General features: G+C 53.8%; 1 protein-coding gene across 1 annotated transcript in view; it reads right to left on the bottom strand.

Moving 5' to 3' along the window:
* Positions 1-166: 166 nt before the first annotated feature.
* LOC131266199 (obscurin) overlaps positions 167-11,804 on the bottom strand; it is a 22,509-nt gene continuing 10,871 nt past the window's right edge. Inside the window, exons 11-26 of the mRNA XM_058268593.1 lie at positions 11,566-11,700; positions 10,474-11,159; positions 10,260-10,353; positions 9,061-9,227; positions 8,881-8,995; positions 8,310-8,808; positions 8,135-8,238; positions 7,607-8,069; positions 7,394-7,533; positions 6,050-7,229; positions 4,772-5,984; positions 3,285-4,706; positions 1,777-3,208; positions 1,484-1,709; positions 1,294-1,399; positions 167-1,215 (exon numbers count right to left, since the gene is read on the bottom strand). Of these exons, the coding sequence (XP_058124576.1) occupies positions 1,078-1,215; positions 1,294-1,399; positions 1,484-1,709; positions 1,777-3,208; positions 3,285-4,706; positions 4,772-5,984; positions 6,050-7,229; positions 7,394-7,533; positions 7,607-8,069; positions 8,135-8,238; positions 8,310-8,808; positions 8,881-8,995; positions 9,061-9,227; positions 10,260-10,353; positions 10,474-11,159; positions 11,566-11,700 (8,120 nt within the window). The 3' untranslated portion in view covers positions 167-1,077. The remainder of the gene's footprint in view (positions 1,216-1,293; positions 1,400-1,483; positions 1,710-1,776; positions 3,209-3,284; positions 4,707-4,771; positions 5,985-6,049; positions 7,230-7,393; positions 7,534-7,606; positions 8,070-8,134; positions 8,239-8,309; positions 8,809-8,880; positions 8,996-9,060; positions 9,228-10,259; positions 10,354-10,473; positions 11,160-11,565; positions 11,701-11,804) is intronic.

Raw genomic sequence — 11,804 nt, 5'->3', positions numbered from 1 at the left:
GACATCAACCAGAGTACGTTCTATTTTTGCTTGCTAATGTCCGAACTTTAGGCCACTTTTAAATAGCGAAAACTCCACTTACCTTAGGTTTTGTTAAAAGAAGGTACAATCGTTTCGTCATCGATTGGCAGTAAGTTCTCTTTACACAATAACTGTTTTCTTCTTTTCAACAAAAACGTAAAAACCAATTTTATTCATCCAAGCGCCGCGTTTGGCAACGTTTGCGTAAAATGTACGAAAAAGAAAGATTGTCGAGAAAACTGATCAGAACGTGTGCAATTAAGCAATGCAGCTAAACGTTAAACGTAGTAGGTATAGTAAATATACAATATACAATAAATAAGTTACACTCTTTCGACGAAACACGGCCCCTGTCCATGCGTGGGGGCCTCTAAAGTTTCCTAAACCACGTCCTAGATTTAACGGGAGCCCTCCCCAACGGAGCCGGTTTTTCTTAGGGATGTGTAAAACTTGGCTTTGTGTGTTTGTTTGCGGTTAAAAAAGTCATATAAAAAAGATCCCCCGGCTCCGTGGGTCCCTCCTTCCTCTCATCACATACTGGCAAATGTGCGTGTGTGGGTATGTTTTAAAAACGATTACGATAGTGTAAAGAACTTCAATGTTACTTCTTTTTTTTTATATCTGCTTTTTCAGAGATTTTTATCTTTCGCAACATTTCTCTATCTCTTGTTCAATTTCGTTTAGGTTCGTTTAGAGATTCTTACTTTCCAGTACGAGCGAAGCAAAACGAAAACCGACCACGACCACGACCACGGAAGCGAACTTCATACTAATGCAAGCAAAAGGGAACAAACGCACAGGTTTCGCCAAAAATTCCACCTTCGTTTCGGCCAGCGACGTCAAGTGAGGCCTGAGGTTGCTACGATGGATAATGGCGTAAACTTGCTATGTACAATTTACAAGGGAAAATGTAAGCCAGAAAAAAGAACGGTAATGGTAAAAGACAAACTGGATCCATTTCCCAGCAAGGTCCGCGGGATTGACGCAGTGTATAAGCAAACGAAGTAAAAGAACGGAAACGAGCAGGAACCCTCATAGATCCGAGAGTGCATGCATCTAGAAGGTTGTCAGCAGCTCCTCCTGGATGCTGTTCGAACGTAGCAGCTGCCGAGGGGACTGGCCGCCAAAGTTGGAGATTGTCTCCGACTTGGTGGCTTCGTTCGTTTTCATCGTATGATACTCCTCGGAGATTTGCTGAGGTAGGGAGACAGAGAGAGAGAGAGAAAACGAACAATAAGTAGATGAACGGGGATGGGTATGATCGAAACGCACCTTCAGACGGTTGCCAGGGAAGATCGCTCTCTCGCGCTTCTTCGTCATGAAGTCGGTGTGGACAAGCCAGCGGTGGTCGAAGCACTCCTCGACCGTTGGACGTTTGCTGTGGGAAGGGGGGAAAAATGGAAAAGTTAAGTAACGCAAACAATCAAACAATGCAGCAGTAGGCGGTGTATGTAGGACGTACTTTGGTGCACGCTTGAAGATCAACATCAGGAAGCGCGTCGCTTCGGCTGTGACCTCCTTGAAGAGGTTCTCAAACCGGTAGCGTACGAAGCTGATGTTGGCACGCGTTTCGGCCTCGTCCTGACCACGGAACGGGCTTGTGGCGGACAGGAACAGATAGGTCAGACAACCGACCGTCCAGATGTCGGTTTGTGGCAGTGCGGGCTCGTCGTTCAAAACCTCCGGCGCTAAAAAGGAAGCAAGAATTACCGTCAAACGTTCGCCAACCGTTCGGACGTCGGTGGAGTTACTTACGCATAAAGTCCAACCATCCGGCACGGGTCACGTTGGTGCCGAGCTTGGAGACAAACTGGGCCGAACCGAAGTCGACCAGCTTCACGTTGACCTGACGCACCGAGGCCATCACGATGTTGTCCGGTTGCAGGTCCAGATGGCAGATGCCACGCCAGTGCAGATACTGCAGGCCGTCGAGCACCTGGTTGATAATGGTGGCCACGATCTGCTCGCTGTACTCCGAGCGGCTGCTCAGGTACGTCAGCACGTCGGCGCCCTGCAGTTTCTCCATCACGAGGGCAGCGATCGAGGTGTTCTTCGGACGAAACGCACCGAGCAGTGCGGCGATGCGTTCGTGGCGCAAGGTGCGCAGCATCTCGAACTCACGCTCAACCGCTTCGGCGGCCCGCTCGTCGCCCAGCTCGAAGATCTTCGCCACCACGATCTTGTCGGTGGCCTTCTCCAGGCCCTTCACTACGATCGAGTACCGGCCGCGGGCCATTTCCGACATGAAGGTATACTTCTCGCTGTAGTTACCCTCGATGGTCCACTTGAGCGGGGTCTTCTCGTAGCTGTAGTCCAGCCGGCCAGTGCGCTCCTCCGGGCACACCTGCTGGCCCGACTCGGTCAGCTGCTGCAGGTGCTTCATGGCGCGCGTAATCTGGATCTTGGGCGCACCCGGATCCAGCGTGGTGATCGTCTTGGTAGCAATACCGCGGTCGCTCCAGCCGATGCGGTTGTACGCCGCCAGCCGGAACTGGTAGCCGGTGTTCGGGCGCAGATCGTGCACCAGGAAGAACTCGTGGTCAATGTTGCTCGCCACGTCCACCCAGTCGACCTTGCCGTGCTCCTTCTGCTCTAGGCTGTAGCAGATAACCGGCGAGTGGCCGTCGCTACGTGGCTGCTTCCAGCGCAGCAGCACCTCCGTGTCGCTAACGGCAACCGCATCCGGGCAGTCCGGCGAGTCGGGAATGACGGCAATCACCACCCGGCAGCGGGCCACCGTCTTGGCCACGCGATTGCTCGCGACCGCCTTGTACACACCGACGTCGTTGTGCGTCGCCGGATGGAACTGGATCACCGAGCGACCGTCCACATCGTCCAACACCTTGATGCGGTTCGTGTCGGTGATGACCATGTCGTTGCGGAACCAGGTGACCGAAGGCTTCGGCACACCGACCGCGTAGCAGATGATCTGGTTCGGTTCACCTTCGCGGATCGAGATGGTTTGCGGTTTCTCGCGGAAGAACGGTGGCTGACCTTCGCGCTTGCACTCAATCAGAGCCTCCGCTTCGGCGTACGAGCCAAGACGGGTGCCGACCTCATTGCGCAGACGGCGTGTCACGGTTACGCTGTCGTCCGTGCCGTAGCGCGTGATGCGACTGCGACGCTCATCGTCAATCTCCTCATCCATCACGTCCGTGAATCGACGACGCTCGCGAATAATCGGCAACTGTGGTTGTAAGAATGGAAGGAAACCCAGATTAAATGTTCGCTCACTTTATCGCCCCCAGTTTCCCGATACTTACACTTCCGTCGTAGTTCGAATCGGACACCAAACTCGGCGAACGGTGCTTCGCGATCTTCATGTACTCGCGCAGGCGGCACGGGAAGGTGGTGTCACGCAGCTGCAACAGGTACGTATCCGGCCCATACTGGTAGTGGCTCTCGGACTTGAACGAGGCGGTCTCGAAGTCCGGATGGGCGTCCTTCGACACGTACTCCTCCCACTTCTTGCGCTTGTGCGGGATATCGTCGACCTGCATCGGTGGCGGAGTTCCCTCCGGCGTGAAGATGATACCGGGCGGGTACACCATACGGGAAGGATGGTCGAAGCAGCTCATCAGCGGCCGGCGACGGTACCAAGTGCGACAGGACGCGTTGGTGTACCAGTCCCGGTAGTGGTAGTAGTAGCTGCGCAGCCGATCCGTACCGATTTGGTACTCCTCGAACGTACGCCGGTAGATAATGTCGAACCAGGAGTGGTTCAACGCATCGCGGATGGTCATACGGTGCTTCTCCTCGTACACCAGCAGGCGCGTAATGAAGTCGCGAGCCTCGGTGGAAATGTACTCCCATACCGAGCCAACGAACGTCCACTTGCCCTCCTTAATGCGCGTTAGCGTCTCACGGTCGTTGCGGCCCATGAACGGGCTGACACCGCCGAGCAGGATGTACGTGATGATACCGACGCACCACATGTCCTGGCCGAGCCCGACACCGCACCGGTTGATCACCTCCGGTGCCACGAACTCCGGCATACCGTAGTCGAGCGTGTACAGCTTGTCATCCTCGATGCGGCGCGCTAGACCAAAGTCGCAAATCTTCAGGTTATCGCTGCCCGGATGCGCAATCAGCAGGTCCTTGATGGTCAGGCCCATGTGCCCGATGCCGCGAGTATGCATGTGCTCTAGACCGAGCAGCACTTGGTACACGTAGATTGCAATCTGACGCTCGGTGTAGTAGTCGTGCCTGAGCAGGTTGTCCCGCACCAGCTCACCACCGGATGCCAGCTCGAGCACGAGTGTGACCGAACGGTTGATGTCGTACGCATCGTGCAGCCGGATGAGTTTCCGATGGTTCAAGATGTTCATGATGTCAACCTCGTTGAACATGAACGGACGCAGATCGGGACTACCGTACATGATCTTCGCCGCAAAGTTGCGCCCATTCGAGCGATCCGTCGCATGATATGTGATGCCCTGCGTGCCACGTCCAATCTCGTCGCCGATATCGTAGAAGTCCTGGTAGACCTTGTTACGGGCACGTACATACGGCGTGCGGTGGTGCGCGTTGTACACGTAGTCCTCCTCGTTGTCCTCGACATGTACCGTCACCGAGGAGCTGATCGAACCGATCGCATTGCGTGCACTGATCGAGTACAGACCTTCGTCCTTCTTGATCGCATCCGTCAGCAGCAGCACGCACGTGTCAGGCTCATAGAAGATCATCTGCAAGTTGGTCGCAAGTAGGGGTTAGATTACGGTACAGTAAATCATAGGTTCATGCTACCTACCTTAATGCGAGACGACTCGTGGATCGGCTGCCAGTCCTTGTACCACTTGATGTCCGGGAACGGAACACCGGTGATCTTCGCTTCGACGCGACCCGACCGGCGACCCATAATGAACACCTCCTCCGGGCGCTGCAGGAATCGCGGGTACTCACCGAGCTCCAGGCACACGCGCTGGCGCACAGTGCCGTGCTCGTTGGTGGCCACCGCCTCGTAAACACCCACATCCCGGTCGGTCATACGGTTGATGAACAGCGTCGCCTGTCCGTTGCGCGTGTAGCTGAAGCTATAACGACCGCCCGCCTCAATGACCTGATCATTGAAGTAGTACGTCATTGTGGGCTTCGGATACCCGTACACGAACCAGAACAGGCTGACGTTGTGGTTCTTCGTACCATACTGGACCGGTTGCTCCTGACGCAGGAACTCGGGAGCCAACGCCTGGCGGCGGTGGCCTGGGCGTTCGACGTCGAAATCACGCGGATAGAACGATGACGTATCGGGACGGAAATCGCGACCTGGACCAAGGTACGGGTAGAACACCGGTGGTTCCGGTTCCAGCTTCTGACGGTAGGTCTGTACGTACGGGCTCGGGTCACTCACACCGTACAAGTTTTCCACGCGAATGCGGAACTTGTACTCGCGGAATGGCTCAAGGTTGCGCACTTCGCTAGAGCATCCGCGAATGCCCGAACGGGTTGTGTGCCACTCGCCATCGGGAAGCTCCATCATCTCGAGCTGGTAGGTGACCGGGTAACGCGGTACGGTCGTCATCGATGGACGCCAGGACAGGGTCAGGCGGCGATCGGACAGTTTGGAGATGATTGGACGCTCGGTCAGCGGGTACGGAGGCGTATGGAGCAGATCCTTGCCCTTGCCCTTCACGTAGCGACGTCGCGGGCGGAAGTCCATTGGTTCGAACTTCAGGTTAGCGTGACAGATCGCTTCACCAAGGTTGTTCACCGCCTTGCAGCTGTACCGACCAAGATCTTCCTCCTGCACGTCGTCCACGATCAATCGGGCCAGACCGTTCTTCTCCGCTTCGATGCGATACTTCTCACTCGGCACCAGGCGACGTCCATCACGGATCCATTCCACCGTCGGCATCGGCAAACCGTCGACACAGACGGTAAACTTGGCCTTCATGCCCTCCAGCAGCGTCAGGTCGTTGATCTTCTTCATGAACGACGGTGGCGTCGGTTCATCGCGCTTTTCACTGTCGGGAGGGAAAAGAAATCAAAATGAGATAAATATCTTCTAAGCGACTAGCACTAGACTTACATTCTCGTGACGACATCAAGCTTGGCCTCGACGGTGCTGCTTCCCTCCCGGTTCGTTGCAGTGCAAGAGTACAGTCCCGTGTCCTCGGGTGCGCACTCCTTAATGTACAGACAACAGCAGTCGCCCTCGTACTTCATCTTGAAACGATCGCCCGGGTAGATGGGGTCTTCGTTCTTGTACCACTGCACCTCCGGCCTGGGCACACCGACCAGCTTGGCCGGGAACTTGGCCTCCAGACCAGGTAGCTGCTGTAGGTCCGAGAATGGGTAGACGAAGTTGGGCTTCTGGAACACCTTACGTACGATCGCGGATGCGCGGGTCTCTGTCTCACCGAGCGGGTTCGCCATCAGGCATGCATACTCGCCCGAGTCCGACATTTCGGCCGGTGAGATCGTCAATCCGACGCTCTTGCCATCGCACGTCACCGTGACACGGCCAGTCGGTTGCAGCGGTTCACCGTCCTTGGTCCAGATGACTTCCGGCGCTGGGTTGCCAGCGAAGCGGGCCGAGAATGTCAACTCCTTGCCCTCGTCGGCCGTAATGTCGCGCAGTCCACCGAGGAAGCTTGGCGGTTCTTCCGGTAGCGACGGATCCGTCGTCGGTAGGATGCTTACCGTGGCGGCACTGGCCGTCTCTCCGTGCTCGTTGGTCGCGATCGCCTGATACTCGCCACAATCCGTACCGGTCGTTTTGTCCAGCGCGAGCGTCACGTAGCCTTCGGCCTCATCGGTGATCCGGTACCGATCGCCGGCCACCAGTGTGCCATTGTGTGTCCACTTGATCGCCGGCTGCGGGTAGCCGATAACCTTCACGCCCAGCTTCACCGGGAAGCCCTCGACGATGCTCACGTTCATCAGCTCGCTCACGAACTGGGGCTTCTTGCCCTTCGGCACGATCTCCGTCACTGAGGCGGACTTGGCTTCGCCGTTCTTATTCTTAACCTCGCACGTGTAGATGCCACCATCTTCGGCCGTGACGCGATCGATGATGAAACCGATCAAACCGTCCGGCTGGTTGATGAAGTTGATTCCGCGCGTCTGGCGCAGCGGCAGACCATCCTTGAACCAGCGGACCTCCGGCATCGGGAAGCCCGCAATCTCGGCTTCCATGTGCAGCGTTTCACCGACGACGAGCTTGTGGTCCTGCAGCGGACGCACAAACACCGGAACACTTTGCTTCGCTGTGAAGGGAACGAACAAATGCTAGGTAAGTGCTGATTCGTTCATGGTTTACCAATACGTTTAAAAATTGTATGGATACTTAAAACATAAAATGAACTGTTGATTCAGTGGATATGAACGGTTGTGTTGAATTTAGCTTTTGATAGCTGGCACCGATACTTACGAGTGATAGCGACACCGCACTGCGTGGTCACATCACCACTCTTGTTCGAAAGCACCAGCTTGTAGCAACCACTATCGCCCGGCAGACATTTGTCGATCACCAGGCGGCAGATGCCATCATGACCGTAGGTAATTTTAACGCTGCGAAGAAGGTAAAAATAATAAGTGTTAACACGATCATACATTCTAGATGAACCTGTTGCGCCACACTTACTGATCATCGGCCTTAATTTCGTTCGAATCCTTATACCACGTCATCTTCGGCAGTGGGCTACCGTCGACGATACAGCGCAGCTCCAAGCGGTCCTCCTCCTCCAGGTCCAGCGAACGCTCGAGACCCTTGCCGAAGACGGGCTGTTCGTTCTTGACCTGAATGTTGAACTTGGCCTCCGTCTCCCCACCGATGCTGGTGGCTAGACAAGAGTACTCACCCTGCAGCTCGGGGCCAAAGTGCGTGATAAACAGCTCGCTGGTCACCTCCGTGTCGCCCGAGGTAACGATCTTGATCTTCGGTTCCTGCGACTCCTCGTCAATCTGCTGCGTATCGAGTGGGGTTCCGTTGTGCAGCCATTGGATGGCTGGGCGTGGAACACCCTGCACCACTACCTTGTTGTACACGTCGGCCCAGTCGTGGACGGTAAGGCTGTCCGGTTCCTTCGTGAACTTGGGTTTTTCGGCTGAAGAAATAGGGGGCCACATTATAGAACTTCTCTTGGTCTAGCTGCATGCTGTTTATACTTACTGTGCACATTCAGCTTGGCGTTGGCAACAGTCTCTCCTTGGGCGTTGGTGGCCGTCAGGGTGTAGGTACCATGCTCAGCCAACGCGCAAGATTCAATCACCAGCCTACATGTAATTGCAATGAGAATAACATAATAATACTTGTGTCTCCTTTTGTTCTTCACTTCACAGCTTACGTGTAGATCTCCTTTTCGATGTCGGCGATCACATCGCAGTTGTCGTTGTTGCACAGGTTGAGCCCATCCTTCGTCCAGGTAACCTTCGGCTTCGGGTTGGCCTTCACCAACACCTGGAAGACGCCCTGGGTGAACGGTAGCACGGTCGTGTCGTGGAAGTTCTCGATCTCCGGCTTCAGCAGCACGTCCAGCCGGCCGTTCGATTCGTTGATGTCGTACTTGTTCTTCGCCCGGAAGGTATAGTCACCGGTGTCGTAGTGACGCGCCTGCGCAATATGCAGCGTGTAGGTGAGCTCCTTGAGCCCGTGCTCCAGCTCCTTGACCTCCGTCTTCATCTCCACGAAGTCGTCCGCCTTCACCTCGACGCCGTTCTGGAGCCAGGTGATTTCCGGCTCCGGATCGGAGGTGAGCGTCACCGACAGGGTGACCGGTTCGTTCTTGTGCACGGAAATGGTCTGCAGGCCGCTCATAAACTTCGGACGGCGGTATTCCTTGCATGCTGTACAATAACAGTAAGTTGCACGTTAACTTTAGCCCTCTACAACCATTCATCTTTTTTTTTTATACTCACGAATAACGGTCAATTTGGCGGGCAGCGATTTTTCCCCGATACGGTTCTTCACCACAGCCTTCCATTCGCCCGCATCCGCTTCCTTCACATCGCGATTCTCGATCTTGTAGGTAGTCTGCGCGGAGGGTAAGTTCGTATAAACACAAATATCTTTACGATAAACGGTTTCGTCATACTTACACCGGAGTCGGTAATACGGATACGATCGCTAGCCTTCACAAGCTCGTCGTTATGGTACCAGGACACTTCCGGCCGTGGAATACCATCGGCCTCGACGGTCCAGATCAGCGGCAGCGAGTCGAACGTCGTCACGTCGGCAATATCGGTCTTCAGGATTTCCGGCGAAGCTAGATCGGAAAAAGGGGGCGGCCAATTGAACGATTAGTAAGTTCTTGCAGCTGACAGCAGCAACAGCAGCAGCACGTACGATCGGAATGATCGAGTGCTGGCGCTTTGGTTTGGGTTAGTCCCGAGAGTTGCTTTGTGAGTGAATAGATAGATAGAGAGATAGAGAGAGTGGAGAAAAAGGAGAAAAATATCATTCGAACGCCGGACAGCATCCGGCATAAACTGTACATGTATTACAAAAGATTGCGCAGAGATAGACAGAAAACATACAAAACAGACTTGACTAGACGCTAAGTTAATCCAAATAATCGATTTGGTGAGCAAAAGGTTGTGTTGGCTTGTAAAGAGCATAGAGACTGTACATAGAAATGGCAAAATTAGCAAAGAGAACACTGTGGAAATGTTGTGCAGTTTCCCAAAGGCCCATGCGCTGTGGGAACACCTCCCCCGACCAATCGATAATATTTACAGAATTTAAACCCCATGGTGTCCCATACGCAGACTAATGGAAAAGGTTAGAGCCGGGGACAGAGCTTATAGTCTAGTGCTTCGGCACGCCACGCCATCGAGGTGAAGAATGTCCGATGGAATCCGCTATGTACACAGCTATCTACAACATTGTTGGTACGTGTGAAAATTGGTTGTGATGTTGTGAATTTGTTGGCACCGAGGCCTATGGTATACAATCGAAACTTACCAATTGACTCCGATAACGGGCTAGGCGATCTCGAGAAACACGAGCTGCGTACGTAAGGGTGGACAGTGTTAGTCAAGCCACAGCAGCATTAGCAAACAAGAAATTCCAATTGAAATAAACGTTATGTTAGCTGTGACACGAAAGGACTCAGAGTGGTTAGGGTTATGGCGTTTTAGGAAACAGTTGTCGTTGGCCAAGTGATCACTACGAGCAACTGGCGTCGATAAGTGGTTACTCCTCCAAGCTCCCTTATAGTTTAGAACGCGTGTGTGTATGTGTGTTTGTGCGTGTACGTGGTTTCGTCTGTATGTGTGTGTCTTGTGTGTATTTATACCTTCAGGGCGTGCCGATTGCTCTGGACCTTTTTCTGCTGCGTGCATGAGAGTTCCGTCCACCGTGTCCTCTACGATAGGCTCCTCGATTAGATCCTTCTTAGGTAGAGTTTTTCTAGCGCAGAACTGTTCCTCAACGGGTTCAGGATCTTTTTCGCCAGCCTTTTGAGGCTTCCCATCAACCGTGCCCTCTTCAATTTGTTCTTTGTGAAGAACTTTACTTTCGGCTTGCTTTCCCTCGCAGATTTCCTCCTCTACCGGTATCGGCTGATCCGGTTCTTTTTCGACGACGTCTTCCCGTTCGAGCATCCTTCCCTTCTGTGGCAGCTCATCTTCGAAAGACACCTTCTTCTCCATCGACTTCCTCCGGCTGCGATCCTCTGCCGCGCCCGTTTCGAGGAGATTTCCCTTCTGCGGTTTTTGCTCCAACGGCACGTCGTCAACCTTCGGCTGGCCTTGGGTGGCCTCAAAACGTGCGGGTACGGCTTGCTCCTGGGTAAGATCACTCTCGCCCAAAGTCGCATTGGTTGGCTTCGCCGTTTCGCTCTCAACCCCAGTGCGACTGTTCTGGCGTGAGTACAGCTCCTCCTCCGAGGCGGCCGAAGTGATGGAAACACCCCGCGATAGCTGCTCCTTGGTGGACGCCTCGTTGTCCGACTCGATCTCCTCGATCACGGTACGGGTTGCGGTCGATTCGTTGGCGGACGCTTGCGATAAAAACTGGCGCTTCTGCTCCGGCGACACGAACGTGATCGTGTCGATCTCCTCCACATGGAACGCCGACGCATGCGGTTGATTCGGGTAGATTATCTTCTGCATCACTTCGATCGGGGAGCTGGCGTCCTCCTCGAAGATCACCGTGGTTGCACGCATCTGGTGTATCGAGTGGGACTCTTCGGGTCCTGTGGTTTGACGTGTCCATATAGATTTGTGGTTTCGGTGGTTTGATGTTGGAGGATGTTGAATTGCAGCAGGGGTATAAACATGTGTGTCATCAACAAAACAAAACAGGATGTGTGTAGGTGTGCTCGATAGTGTTATATACCACGGACGAGGGATAGGGAGATGAAACAGGGTTCAAGATGGAGGGGTTGTAGGGATAGTGCCAAGTTGTACTCATCGACAGTAAATTCATCCATGCTCTTGTGCTTTTGTGCTTTTTCTCAATCATGAACGGGCACTTAGGAGTTAAGGCACGAAGAACGATCTTCTGGGAGGTCAATGGGATTGGATGGAAATGGGAGCTGGTAGGACTGACACTGAACAGAGAGAATAATTGATTGAACAAAGCACTTCAAAAAACGTTACCTGTAACAATCGCCGCGTGACTCTCCTCGGTACAGACCGACACCATGATCGTTTCACCGTGCTGACCGATCTTCATACACTCGCTTATCATACGGTGCGCTTCGGCATTCTCCCCGGGGCTCGCTGCAATGGCCTCTATCGTACGGGGAAGCCACCAATGCAAGGGTATGTGCCGGTTGTGTGTGTTTCGGTTTTGAGATAATGGGGTTTCGTTCGGTGTGCGGAAGTGAAGTAATGGT

This window comes from Anopheles coustani, chromosome 2 (genome assembly GCF_943734705.1).
Source record: "Anopheles coustani chromosome 2, idAnoCousDA_361_x.2, whole genome shotgun sequence".
Taxonomy (NCBI): Eukaryota; Metazoa; Arthropoda; class Insecta; order Diptera; family Culicidae; genus Anopheles; species Anopheles coustani.
This window is presented reverse-complemented; position numbering and strand designations above follow the sequence as displayed.